Source organism: Lygodium microphyllum, chromosome 20 (genome assembly GCF_053477565.2).
Source record: "Lygodium microphyllum isolate KBCC chromosome 20, Lygodium_microphyllum_v1.1.10, whole genome shotgun sequence".
NCBI classification, from domain to species: domain Eukaryota; kingdom Viridiplantae; phylum Streptophyta; class Polypodiopsida; order Schizaeales; family Lygodiaceae; genus Lygodium; species Lygodium microphyllum.
In genome coordinates, this window is record NC_141154.1 from 132,040,273 (window position 1) to 132,054,163 (window position 13,891).

General features: G+C 39.6%; 1 protein-coding gene across 1 annotated transcript; it reads right to left on the minus strand.

The window, feature by feature from the left end:
- Positions 1-317: 317 nt before the first annotated feature.
- On the minus strand, positions 318-11,200 carry LOC148019405 (uncharacterized). The gene is made up of 4 exons (XM_087661048.1): positions 11,027-11,200; positions 10,810-10,851; positions 10,669-10,702; positions 318-645 (listed from the first exon to the last, which is right to left on the minus strand). Exons 1-4 carry the CDS (start codon positions 11,156-11,158, stop codon positions 494-496), a joined length of 360 nt encoding a protein of 119 aa, XP_087517174.1. The 5' UTR covers positions 11,159-11,200; the 3' UTR covers positions 318-493.
- Between the last annotated feature and the right edge of the window lie 2,691 nt (positions 11,201-13,891).

Here is a 13,891-nt window from a genome sequence, read left to right on the forward strand (position 1 = left end):
AAAGTGATGCATTATATCTAAATTGGAAACCATTTCTTTTATGCATTTGTGTAAGATTACAATTTTGAAGACATTGATGCCACCATATTGAACATTCTAATACACACTTGATGCCCATAGTCAACTACCATCCTTGAGGAAGAAATTTTGACTTATCGCATGAACAAATGGCACTACACATGTCATCATTGCCTATGCCTAGATGCTTTAGATGATGATAATGCAACTAACATAAGATAAAAGTGGTGTTAATCATCACATCCTAGTTTTAGGAGGTCAACACCAAATATAGGATCTAGATCATTCACCTCTTGTAATCCTATAATATAAATTGATTTATCTCATTGTAAAACAAATAGACAGTACATAAATAGTAACATATATACAATTGATCATTGTTCATGCCTAGATTTCAAGTATTTATCACCAAGAACACAAAGCTAGTCAAACCCTAACTATAGTAAGTGAACAATAGAATTCATAAAACTCAAAATCATTCACCTCTTGGTCCCCAACCTCCATTTTTTATAGGTTTGTACAACCAATGATTTGTGATTCCTGTGGCATTGCACTTTATACATAATTCTTTTCCTTTTCCAAAGCAAACTTTACACTTTTCAAGTGGATGCCCAGTGAACAAGCCACCTACAAAAGTTTTTTTTTAAGGTTCTCTCTCTCTCTCTCTCTCTCTCTCTCTCTCAAAATGTAGAACTTAACTAGGTTGTATTCAAGTACTCTCGTTAAGGGCATGCCTCTTCACTTAATTATCACCTAAATGAAAGTGATAACTACACTCATAATCACAAGTAAGTGATTCATCAATTTTAAGAAAGAAAGAGACATCATTCTTCACTCATGTATTATCATGTAAATGCTCTCCTTACTTCTTTGTATCATAAAATGTTGAGTTAATTTCTGTAAAATGGACAAAGTATGCATGATCTTGAATGGCTTTATGTGTATTAGAGCTTTCCCAAAAACTTTCATCAGTAGAAATACACAACATTTCAAAAGTGTCATAACTTTGAAATCCAAGGTCCAAATATAGTCATTCAACCACTCAAACCAAAGTGGAAATGCTATTTGAGCAAATTTATTTGGTTACATGTTACATAAAACATTCTATGGCATATCAAAATTGAAAATTTTTATGTTACTAAAAGGTTACTGTGATTTTTAGAGAAGATTGTGCAAAAGTTAGGGTTTTAGCAAAGCAAGACTTAGGGTTCACAATTGAGAGAGAAGAGAGAATATGCAGTTAATGCTATCTAGAGAAGGTTCATGTAGAGAAAAGCTAAAAATGATGAGAGCAAGAGCTACCATGATTCTCTAACCAAACAAAACATGGATCATTAAAATATTAAGTAATATGCTCTTTGGAAACTAAGGTTAATTCCTCCCTCATCACAATTTCTTGAATGGCCCTAGGCGACTATATGCTAATTGGCTTAAATTTGACAATCACTGGTCTTTAAATATTTGAGGACCATGGCACTCCATTCTTTTAATTTCTTAATTTAGGAATGTTATGTATTGTTTATATAGTTGACATAGTGAATGAACTCAAATGGAGTGGTTGAAGACTACATAAGTCAATAAAGTGAAATCTAAAGGTTCTTCATTATAACTAAGTTAGTTACGCAATAGAACCCAAACAAATGGGGAGAGTGGGAAATTGGTTGCCGCATCCTATAGTGTTGTCGTGGTACTCCACCCTAGGTAGCATGCACGAGAGGACACATCTATGGGAGAACCCTCCAAAATCATGAGGGCTTGTAGGGATGGTGGTATGGAAGTAGACACGCATGCTGACCATGCCAATGAGAAAGGCCCGAACTTGCAAGCATTGGCCAAGGTATTCACTAGTGATACATCTAAGGTCAATAAGACAAGAAAATAGTCATTATCCTTGAATGCAAAGAAGGTGCACAAAGTGGAGATGGAGCTGCCTATGGATAACTTTTGATGCATGTATTATGACTTTGCCTCTTATGGTCTTTACCTCTATTTCTTGGGGCAGGTCTCCGAGTGATGAAGAGTTCGCTTTTGTTGGTTCACTACTACCTACCAAGTGCATTGCAAATTGGTGTATCACAAGTTTATTGGCAAAGGATTTTATGAAGTGTTGGTTGGCTCACTTGCTAAAAGGAATTGGATTCTTGCCTGCTCCATTGAGTTTCGGTTCAACTTACTCCACTACATGCCACGGCCTACCACATTTTCTCCAAGTGATGTGCTTCTCTGTGAGTGTCCCATGTGGGTTTCTTCTCCTTATCTACATGTTGTTTTCGAGTATGAGGTTAAGGCTATCGCCTCAACACTTGGCAAGGTGTTGTATGTCCCCCCCCCCCCCCCCCCCCCCCCCCTTTCTGCTAACCCTAAGGGAGAAAGGTGGGTGTACATCCTTTGGGGGGATAGGAGGGTCAACCCCCCTAGACATGCTAGAAATCCAAGAGAAGCGGGGCATGGAGCTGGTGTGCGAGGTTTGATTCTCTAACTTCCCCAATGTATGTTACATTTGCCACCAATCATGGCATTTCGCTAGATCTTGTCCTCAAAATACTAGTAAGGAGGAAGGCCCTACAAAGCCTAAAGATCAAAGCTCAAAAAAGAGCTCTGCTCAAGGAGAAGAAGATAGAAAATATAGGATAGAAGGAAGTAGGACCTATCAAATCAATAGCACCACTGAGTACATAGGGACTAGATGGAAAGAGTCTTCCTTCAACTTCCTCAATGTCTACCAGCACCAAGACTATCAAACCTTCTATTGGTAGGATCCTACAACCTATGGACATCAACAAGGAAAGGGTTAGAAAAATTTACAAAATGCTTGGCAAAGAGAATCAAACTGTTGGAAAGGATGGTAAGAAGAATGGTAGCCCTAAGATTTCCATTAAGAAGCTGGCCAGAGGTTGGCAATCTTTCACTGATCTCTATGCTCCATTGTGGCTGAAGTTAAAGCTTCTCAATAAGCTCTGCATGGATCTGATGTTGAGCAAGGTTTTAATCCTATCATGGAGTGCTCGGGGGCTCTAACCTCGTGAGAGGCAAAGCGTGTTGGCATCGTTAGTATAGCAATGTCAGCCAAATGTGCTTGGGGTGTAGGAGGTGAAACTGGACCACAACAGTGCAGCAGCCATGTAATTACATGGCTACACATGCTTTCTTAATGTCTATGAATGTGGCAAAGGTGGTGTTCTGCTTTTTGTTAGGGATAGGTTCAAGGATGAAGTCACTTGCATGACCAAAATGGCAACATAATAGGTGTTAGGCTACTCATTTTCATAAGACTTTAGAATACATCTCTATGTATGTTTCCAATGTCTCCTAAGCCAGGGCAAACACATGGCATTAGCTTAAATTGCACGTGGCTAGGGATAGTGTGGTACTATTTGGAGATTGGAATATGACTACATGCAGGAGGATCGCTCTCATGGAATTGGGAACATGATCAAAGAGGAGAGGGCTACATGGAAGAGCATATACGCTACCTTGGGACTTGTGGATGCCGCCTCCCTAGTGATGTAGGCAAAGATGGGAAGTGTATTACCTAGCATAACAAGCAATCTGATTCATCATGGCATGGAGCTTGCTTGCACATGTTCTACCTCAATAATGAGGTGAAGTGGACTGCGCTTGATGAGCCTCCTTAAGAAGCAACTTTGAGTGGTCTTATAATAAAAACCTAGCCAAGATTAAGAGTAAGTTACCCTTCTTGCGAATTCGGAGGACACATCACTCAAGTTAGAATGATCCATTTTCCTATGATTGCCTTTACTGCTTCAATTTTCCCCTTTCTAATGGAAAGAGGCACTAAAGGGGAGCCAGGGATGCCTCTCTGCACCTAGATCTATGGCTTGTGAGTTATCCCTACACAAATGATTTTACATCGGCTCTGGTCAAAACCTAAAGCTATGTTAGCAATTGTAGAAAAAGGGCATATGCTACTTGGTGGATGGATATAAGGGATGAGGATAATAGGAGTGTCAAACCTCATGCTCAAATTGCGAGTTAGTTTGGTCTTTATCCCAGTGAGGCTAAGTGGGTTCCAGAGCACACTGTCCAAAGTCAAAGATGATTGACCTACATCTCAACACATGATGCCATTGACCTTTGAGTGCTTGGTCAATGCTTCAAACAAACCCCTTCCCTCCATTAAAAAGAGAGGTGACCTCAACTACCCAAATGCCAAGTGGCATCTCAAAGTGAAGGAGTCGTGGACAAAAACAGGAACCCTGAGGCACCACTAAAACATGGAAAAAGCATGGAAGGTTAGCCCTTCCTTCAAAATCAATGTCTTCTTGTGGAGAGTGGTAGCTAACAAGTTGGCCCACTAGGGATCACATCATGAAGTTCGCTCATGTACCCCCCCTCCCCCCCCCCCCCCCCCCGCCCTTTGCATTCTTTGCAATAGGAAAGAGGAAATAGTTACAAGCCTTATGGTGGCTAGTTAGGAGGAATCTAGAGAAGATTAATCTACACCATGTTGTTAGCTGGAAAACAATTTTGTTGGGCGATCGAGGCAACTTCAATGAGGACTTAGAAAAGCTATGGGGAGTCCTTCGTGGGGTAGCCTTGTTCCAAAATTTGGAAGCATAGGAATGCCTTGGCCTTTGGCCACTGAATGCCCCAATATATCTTTTTTGTCTCTCTCAACAAGACCATTTTTGCTGAAGCTATGTATATGCTCAAGAAGCTAACTATAAAAGATGTGGGACATTTTGATATTTTAATCAAGCACTCCTAGGGAGCTCCTAGGTATAAACAAGGGTTCGGGAAAGAATGAAGATTGACACTCAAATACACTTTGTTTTGAGGCATTACAAAATTCACATCATAAAACACATTGCTCAAATGTTTAATTCACATGAAACCAATATTTAAAATATAATATTTATGGCATATCTTCAAGTGGCTAAAAGTGATGCATGTTTTGTGTAAAATCATTACTAGATTGCATTGGCGTGCATTGTACTTTTGGGGGGTGTTTCTTTATTGGTCATTTTACCCTAGTCTATCATGACTAAGTATTAGAAGCAAACCAAATGATGAAATCGATCTTAGGCCGGTTACACACCAAAAAAGGGACGCCCATTTTGTTAGCTTTAACCAATCAAAACACTTATTTAAGGGTTGGCATCCACAGTCCTTTACACACTAGAGAGGATATGACCTGTTGTTTACCTGCTAAACAAGTGAACTCGCCTACCCACTTGGTAAAGTGGCAGACAAGGTTGCACTTTTTGCATTTGCAACCAATCAAAAGATTTATAAGTTTATTCTTTTTTATTTTTTTACAAATTGTGTCCATTTGGTGTGTAAAGATATGACGCCCATGTATGTGGCCAGTTTCAAAAAGTGCATGCCCACACTCTGGGCGGGGGTTGGCCGTCCATTACTTGGTATGTAACCAGCCTTATTATCTTTTGTCATGGGGAGCATTGTCTGATTTTAATAGCTAGGCATTAAACCAATGAGCGGTCTCCACAAGCTTTGGAGGTTAGCCCTTGAAGAAGTCCAAAGATACCTTAGTAATAAAATGAAGTATACTTCCACAAACCTTATTTGCATCTAGAGCAACCTCCCCTTTTCCATAAATCCATCCATGATCCTTGATGCCATACCAAATCTTCAATGAGAGTATTGAGGACAAATAATCTTGGAAAGAAGCAACATGACAATTTTGGGGCATTTTAGAGTGGATCGAAGGTTGAAAACTTAGTTTGGCAAGGCAAGAAATATGTCTGCAAACTACTGTCCATGTGTTGTTCACACATAGAAGGGAAGATGGGAGTGGAAGGAGAAAATGATGTAACCTATGATGTGGAAGGCTCTATACCAAAATTGCAAAAACTGTCAAATGGGACTTTAATATAGTTAAACTCTTATGATACCCGCCTTAAAAGCAAGTAAGTTGACCCACAAGTAGTTGTTTAGGCACTAGCCTATAGATATGCAAATGCTCAACTATGCCAAGTGAACTGTGCTCCTAGCAACAAACAATGTGGTATATAAGGCTCCTATCAATCTCCCAATCAAGAGCTTTGTGTTAGGCACTTTGACTTTTCTTTTAGTTTTTTGTTTATGTATTATCACGGTCAAACTATCTCTAAGGAGAAGTTACCCAAATGGTTTGATGTTTCTCTCCAAATCACATATTTTATGTTGCATTCCAATTTCGTAGGGAAAGGGCTTCTCCAAGTGGTGGTGGAATCCCAAGTTGAATGTGGAACAAGGAATTCCCACATCCCTAAAGAGAAGTTACCCAAATTGTTTGATGTTTTCTCTCCAAATTAGATGCTTTATGTTGCATCTCAAACTTGTAAAGAAAGGGCTTGTCCAAGTGGTGGTATAACCCCAAGTTGAATGTGGGAAAGGGCTTCCCAAGTGTTGTTGGGATCCCAAGCTAAATGTAATTGAATTTTGACAGTTTTATTGGCTTCAAAGGAAAACTTATGCACATTCTTCCCTAGACAACTAATTGCCCTCCAAATGATATGCTAATGTCTACATGCCCTGCCTAGGTTTCCTTTTGGGCTTACACTATGAGTTCAAGGCCCCATCAATTGTATTATGCTAGGTAAAGTACTATACATCCATCCACTTCCAATAATCCTAAAGTCTTACATTTTGTGTGCAAAAAACTAGTCAAGCCCCCCAAAGGTCCTCCAAATCCAAGATGTTGAGGCTTCCAACTTCTCTATATCCTCTATTTCTCCCCATTCTCAAATGCATGCTATATGTAGAAGGGAATTGGCCACTTTTCAAAGGATTTTCATAAGCATCTATTAAAGGAAAAAGAAGAACAAGCTAAGAAATCACATGAGGATACCAAATCTTGAAGGCTTGAAGCAAGATGACAAACCTATCATCTCTCAAGAGGGAAAATAGTCGAGTGAGGAGTGCTCTACCACCAAAGAGAAGCAAAAAATAAAAGTACAATGGCTTGCCCTCCCCTATAAACTAATAATCACAATAAATAGCGATTTGGAAACTAAGTGGGGATGAGGAGAAGATTCCCTAGGTGGGTCACTCTATCACGAATGGCAACTGGAGAGAAAATAAAGTTCTACCAAAGTCAATTTAAAAACTTAGCAAGGCCCCATCTTTACAAACCTGTACGATTCTTTGGAGAGTTGTCCCAAGATGCTCAAGTCACAAATTGTGATGGGTAGAAGGATTGAATTTCTTTCATGGAATATTAGGGGGATCTATTTCCTTGGTTGTAGGAAAGTTTTGAGGCAAGTCCTTCGGCATCACAATCAGGATGTTGTTTACTTGCAAGAAATAAAATGTAGCCCTAATGATGAGGTGTCTTCCAACTCCAAGCTACTTATTAATGCCCCAGTCAAGGAGAGTGGGGATACCTTGACCCTATGCAAGCCTTGGTTTCGTTCAAGGCTATCAATGATACGTATAATGGGTGATGTTTTGGCATATCCATTGCATGGGAAGGGCAAAGATTTAATATGACTACCGCATATGTGCATAGATGACAACTTTGTGGAATCCATTGGCATGCATAGAATTAGAGTAAGATGTTTTTCCCCCTTGAATGACTAGAGCATGACCCTTGAAAAGGTGACAAGTCACACAGGGGTGATTCAACCACTATATGCGAGCACCATGCATGGGATTCCTTTTGTTCAACTCATTAGATGTCAATATTTCAGAAACTTTGTAGCTTGCTTAGGTAGTTTGCCTAACCCAATATGCATTCAAGTTCATGGAGAGTAGCTCACATCCACTGAATGTATGCTTCTTTCGAGGTTTGGTGGCTCAACCTTGCTATGCCAGTAGAGAGTATTTCCTCAATACTTGCTTCTGAACACTTTCCAATTGTTCATCAATTTTCATGCTTGAGAGATCATAGGATGATGAAGGTCCCTCCCCCATTTAAGATAAATGTCTCTCTTCTTAATCATTCTACACATTATAAGGTTGTGGAGGCTTGGGAGGAGTAGATGATACTATGGGCAATGCATGCAAACATTATGACAGAGAGCAAGCTAACTAAAGGAGGAAGATGGTCCCAGTAGTAGTTGTTACTCAATTTAGGGATCACCTCTTTGCTATTCTGTATGTTATATCTCATGATGAGATTATGCATAGCTTGTTGCAACAAACTCAAACTTTCTTGTAGAAGAAAGAATTGCATGGGGTTTAATCTTAAATACACTTGCTTAGAATATGTGATTATCTTTAAGGTGGTTAGGAAGAGGAGCTTGGAGGATATTAACTTGGAGGGGGTGGATGAGAATGGCACATTGCACAAAGTTGATAAGAAAGGGTGGATGGCCTTTAACTCCTTCCTCTCAAGGATTGTTGGGCAATAACCTCTTGTTGATGATGAGTTGATTATTGCTAGTATGATCATGCTCTTAATTTCTTGGAAAAAAACCCTCCAAAGAGGGCAACTATTTTAGATCAACCATTATCTGAGGAGAAACTGAAGTTTGTGGTTGGAAAGATCACAAAAGAGAAAAGCCCCAAGAATTGATGGATTATCACGAAATTCATTCAAGAATTCTAGCTTGCATGTGCTAAGCACCGAATATCGGTGGTAAATGAGGTCAGAAGGTTTGAGAAGCTCATAGAATTCACAAATACTAGCACCATCAAGTCAATTTCTAGAAATGCTAGCAGATTTACATGCAAAGATTGAAGGCCAATCACCCTATGATAGAGTTCATCGGGATGTCATGATGCTCTTATTAGCTAAAGTTGGATTTGCACCTAATTTATGTAACATGCAAAGTGCGTTGTTCTCAAAGGCTTCAACTAGAGGATGCATTAATGGGCTGTTTGCAAGTCCCCTTTTTCCTATGAAGGACATTGAGGCAAGGATGTCCTCTTATACCACTCTTGTTTATCATGGTTGCGGATCCTTTGATAAGGAAATATAGAGTTTTTGGTGGCCCAACCAATGATTGAGGGGTTGTTGACATATGGCTATGAATTCGCTTGACAACTCTTTGTGGATGATAATATTAATCGTGTCACTAAAGATCGAGAGAGCATGCATCATTTGCAACAAGTTTATAAGAATTTTTGTCAAGTTAAGAGGTCTAAGATCAGTTTTGAAAAAAATTGAAATGATAAAACTAGAGATGGAGGAGAACTACTATGTCCTTGAGGTCTTTAATCTAAAAGACAATGGCTCACCCAGTCACTAGGTATCTTGGTTGCCCTATGGGTTTGGGTTTGACTATCAACAGAGCTTCAATGGCTCTTGGATAAGTTAAAGCTCAAAATGGATAAGTGGAGAGATATCCAACTTTCTATGTTTTGGGTAGTTAGTTCAAGTTAAACATATTCTACAATGCATGGCAATATTTGTGGCTTCATTTCCCCATTTGCAAAACGTTCTTGGCAAGAGATTGATATGATTTTTTGAGAATTTAGATGGAAGAAGGAAGAGAAGCCTTGGTGGTACTCCATTAAATAACTTGTTGCAAATTACTTCCCTAAGATCACTTGAACTTTTAGACAATCCTAACTTACATGATTGGGCATGCCACTTTATTGTGAAGTGGCTACAAGAACTAGATAGCTCACAACCTTGGGCTAAGCTATTGAGACTACGGATTCCCAAGGCCCCATGTGGTGCTGGTCGGCGAACTCAGCCCACCTCTAAGTGGTGGGATACACTCTTGGTTTGTCCTTTCAAAATGCACATTCAATAGTCTAATGCTAGTAGTTTAATTTTGTGAGTGCCTAGAGTTGGCGTGTTGGAACAAATAGAATGGAAGAGGGGAGTGTGCAAAGGAGATGCCTCACTGGCTTATCCATCTGATCGAAGTCGGTTGCTTCTGAGGTCCCCCAATCTATTGGCTAGTTCAAGAAGAAGCTGGTAGCCAAAGTTTTATAGAAGGGCTTAGGGCATCGAGGTCTAGTAAAATCCATGGGATGCGGTGAAGATGGATTAGAGACTCATGGGCTAAGTCATACAAATGTTTGGCTTGAGGTCAAGTGAAGCTCATTGGCTACAATAGATAATTTGGTCAAAGGTCCCTTATGTGTCCTTATATCCACTCGAAGGAACAATCAGTATATCACTTGCTCTGGGATTGCAAGAAGATCAAAGTTGTGTGGAGGAAGGTGCAGACACATAGTTGTTTAAAGGTAGCTAATTCCATGATAAAATCACTTAGAAACAAGCCCTACGAGGGTATCACAAAAGGAATCCTACCTTTTCGAAATGGCATATGATAAGAGATATTTTCACCTTCTTGGCCCCTGGGTATGTGGGGGGCTAGGAATGAGGTCATGTTTAGAGCTTCAACCCTGGTGGACGGCCTCTCCTAGTGATAAGTTTTATAAAATTGCTTGCTTAGTGAGTCTTTAATATGTTGTGGAACCAATATGTTGTAGAAAGGGAGTAATAGGGTGATCTAAGAGGTCGTAAAGGGAGGGAGTGGTAGGGTGATCATGTGTAATTTGTGACCCCATGTGGAGAAGTTTGAGCTGCCATCATGCAGCGCTCTAATTATCCCACTTCGAATACAAACATGATTATCTCACATTTAAAAAGACATTCTCCAAGTTTTACGATTGATAAACATTATTATTCTCACATTTAGAAAGACGTTGTCCAAAAATAATAATAAATAAATAACTAATCCGAAAAGTTTGTGGCAACAGGAGATGATGGGCAGTCGTACGAACCTTGCTTGCCTCGTCCCTTGCAAGCCCGACAGAGCTGCGCAAAGATTTCGAAGAACTGTTATTTCTGTGTCAAGATAAATGATGTGTATCATCCTGCTAAGAGAAATGCATTTTGCAGCGAAGCGAAGGAAAGGAAGGTACGTTGTTGCCGACGCCAAGGCAAAATCTGCATTTAAGCGGCCTCTGCTACAAAAGAATGCAGGTTGTGAGAGGACGGGGGCGGGGGGGGGACCTCTCTCTCTCTCTCTCTATATATATATATATATATCTATATATATAGATATATATATATATATAGAGAGAGAGAGAGAGAGAGAGAGAGGCGATACAATTGTTACTAAGATGAGAATTTACCAACCAACCAGGAGCGAGCTGAGCGCAGAAGGAAAGGGGAGGCCATCTGCAAACCCACAGCAGTGCTGATGAAGAGGGCTCCTGCCCATGCGGGGGTCGGGGACACCATTACCAGCTCTTCAGTCGTGGGAGACATCTCTCTCTCTCTCTCTCTCTCTCTCTCTCTCTCTCTCTCTCTCTCTCCACACACTACTCTCCCCCCTCACAAGTGCCAGTCCCCCACCTTATCCCATTTTGGTGTCCCTTGGCTATGCCTTACGGTTCCTTAGAAAAAAGTACCAATCAACCAAGTGTATGAATAGCAAGTTAAAAAGCATGTAAACCTACTTGTAAAGCACATAGGCCAATTGGTAAAATGGGTGTGTGAGTGTAATAAGGTCTAGAGGTCATGCTCTAAAGGCATCTTAAGGCTAGCCTTAACCTATACGTGGCACTACATTGTACCTTTCATCATATGAATATGCATTTTAATAGGGAGAACAAAAGAACACCTATTTGTGTGTCTCGAGTTGCGTGGCTCAAGCTTAGAGACAGCCAATATATATCTACCTCACCCTTGGGGGTACCTTGGTACCTTGAAAGACATATGCCAGTTTTATGACTATTTAAGAGTTGTTCTTCTTAATGGGATTTTCATTGTTTGAGGCCAAACCAAAATTTAAGCATATATAACAAGTGTCCTAGTCACAAACACTAAAATTATTAATGATCACAAAGTTAATCAGAATAATAGAAAGGCAAAGGATACTCCATGAGCATTTGGCTATAAATGAACTCCTTACACACATAAATGCTAATACTAGCCAATGTGCATATAGAAAAATCACTAGCTGATAGTATCACCCACATACACAATAGCAACTATCATTCTCAAAAAGGATAGCATCTCCATCAACTTTCTATCCAAGGGAAAACCCTCTAAGGCTATCATTCCTTAGAATGGACCAATGAATCAAGAAGAACCGTTTAAGCAAGAGGAGGTGATGGTGGGATGCGAAGTCAATGGAATGAGAGAGAGAGAGAGAGAGAGAGAGAGAGAGAGAGAGAGAGAGAGAGAGAGAGAGAGAGAGAGAGAGAGAGAGAGAGAGAGAGAGAGAGAGAGAGAGAGAGAGAGAGAGAGAGAGAGAGAGAGAGAGTGTGTGTGTGTGTGTGTGTGTGTGTGTGTGTGTGTGAGTGAGTGAGAGAGAGTGAGTGAGTGAGTGAGTAGATAAGAAGATTTTAATGGACATTCAACTACCCTTATTCTTTATTATATTCACAATAATATAATTGTACAGTGTGTCCTAGTATGGGGGGGGGGGCTAGCCTTTGACCATTAGCCTTTACCCTAACAAATTCCCACTTAAAAGGCCAATATGCCTTTAAGGGGGAATAGGCAGTGAAGATGCTATCCAATGCACATCACCATTTGGCAATGTGCAACGCTCAAAGATAAAGTCTTCGTAAGAAGATCTACACCATTCTCTTCTGTATGAATCTCAACAAGCTCAATCCACTTGTCATTAGACACCTCCCTAATGAAGTGATACTTCACCTCAATATGATTTGTTTTTGCATGAAATAGGATTTCCTACCAATTGGATGGCACTCTTATTATCACTATGCAAAGTTAATACATCTCCTACAATATCAAAATCTCCCCACTAGACAAATAAGCCATATAGCTTCCTTTAACACCTTAGTGAGTGCAACATATTTGGCCTCAATGGTGGTAGATAAGATCGTACATGGCTACAAATCGAGAAACCCATGAGATTGCACCTTTGAATGTGAAGATAAGACCTATCAAAGGCTTTGTAGAGTCCACATACCTTACAAAATCGGCATTTGCATAGCCAAGAATATACACGTTTTTCCTTTCAAAACAAATGCACATAGCTCTAGTGCCATTCAAAAAGCACCAAACTTATGATACCATTCCTTCAGAGCTTTTTTGTATGGTCCTATTCATCTTTTATTACTACCCATGTTTGAGCAAGTTTTCAAGAGCAACCAACTTTCTCTTTGTACCCCATATCTCACAAAAGTTTTGAAACACATGAGAAGTATACTTCTCACCACCATTATCCATCTTTAAGCATTTAAGCTTCTTACTTGATTGATTTTTTGATAAGCCAAGAACTTTTGGAATGCATCAAAGGTATCACTTGTTTTTTGAATAGGATAAGCCCATACTTTTCTTAGAGTATCATTAATAACGAAAGGGATAGGCATGTACACATCATTATCCTTATTTCCAATCGTTTGAATTCTGTTGTACACCAAGGCTCTTCTTTTGTGACATTTTAGTTTGCTTCCCATACATACAAAGCTCACAGATTTCAAGGTCAAGAAATGTGAAAGAAGGATGATATTGCAAATGAGAAAGAACTTTCATTCCAGTCACAAATACATGACCTAAACAATGATACCAAAGAGATACAAATGGTTGAGTAGTCACAACTATAATATGATCTTTTATACTAGCATATGCAAAGAGTACCAAGTACTAGAGTTTGGCACTCTAGTAATAAGAAGTGACCCTTCACATATCTTCAAAGAATGACTACCAAAGACAACATGGTAGCCACAATCATCTAGCTCTCCAATGGTAATCAAGCTTTTCTTTAGGCCAGTGTCAGCCAATGCATGTTAGACATTCTTTTAAAGAAGCGGAACTATTGGCAAGTGATAAATGTACTTCTCTTGCTCTAGCAATGCTACATGTATGACATTTTAGTTTGCTTCCCATACATACAAAGCACACATATTTCAAAGTCAAGAATTTTGAAAATGGTAAAATTGGAAAAAGGAGATACTTCAGCTCAATTGAATGATCAAGAGAAGTTCAAAAAAATATGTATTCGAATAAAAAGAGATAGAAAACCTA

Coding starts and splice junctions, on each gene's coding strand:
- LOC148019405 (XM_087661048.1), bottom strand. CDS start 11,158: ATGTCTCCCACGACTGAAGAGCTGGTAATGGTGTCCCCGACCCCCGCA. Junction 10,852..11,026: donor GCTCAGCTCGCTCCTGGTTG/GTTGGTAAATTC, acceptor CTTTTGTAGCAG/AGGCCGCTTAAATGCAGATT. Junction 646..10,668: donor CAAGGGACGAGGCAAGCAAG/GTTCGTACGACT, acceptor AAACTTTTGTAG/GTGGCTTGTTCACTGGGCAT.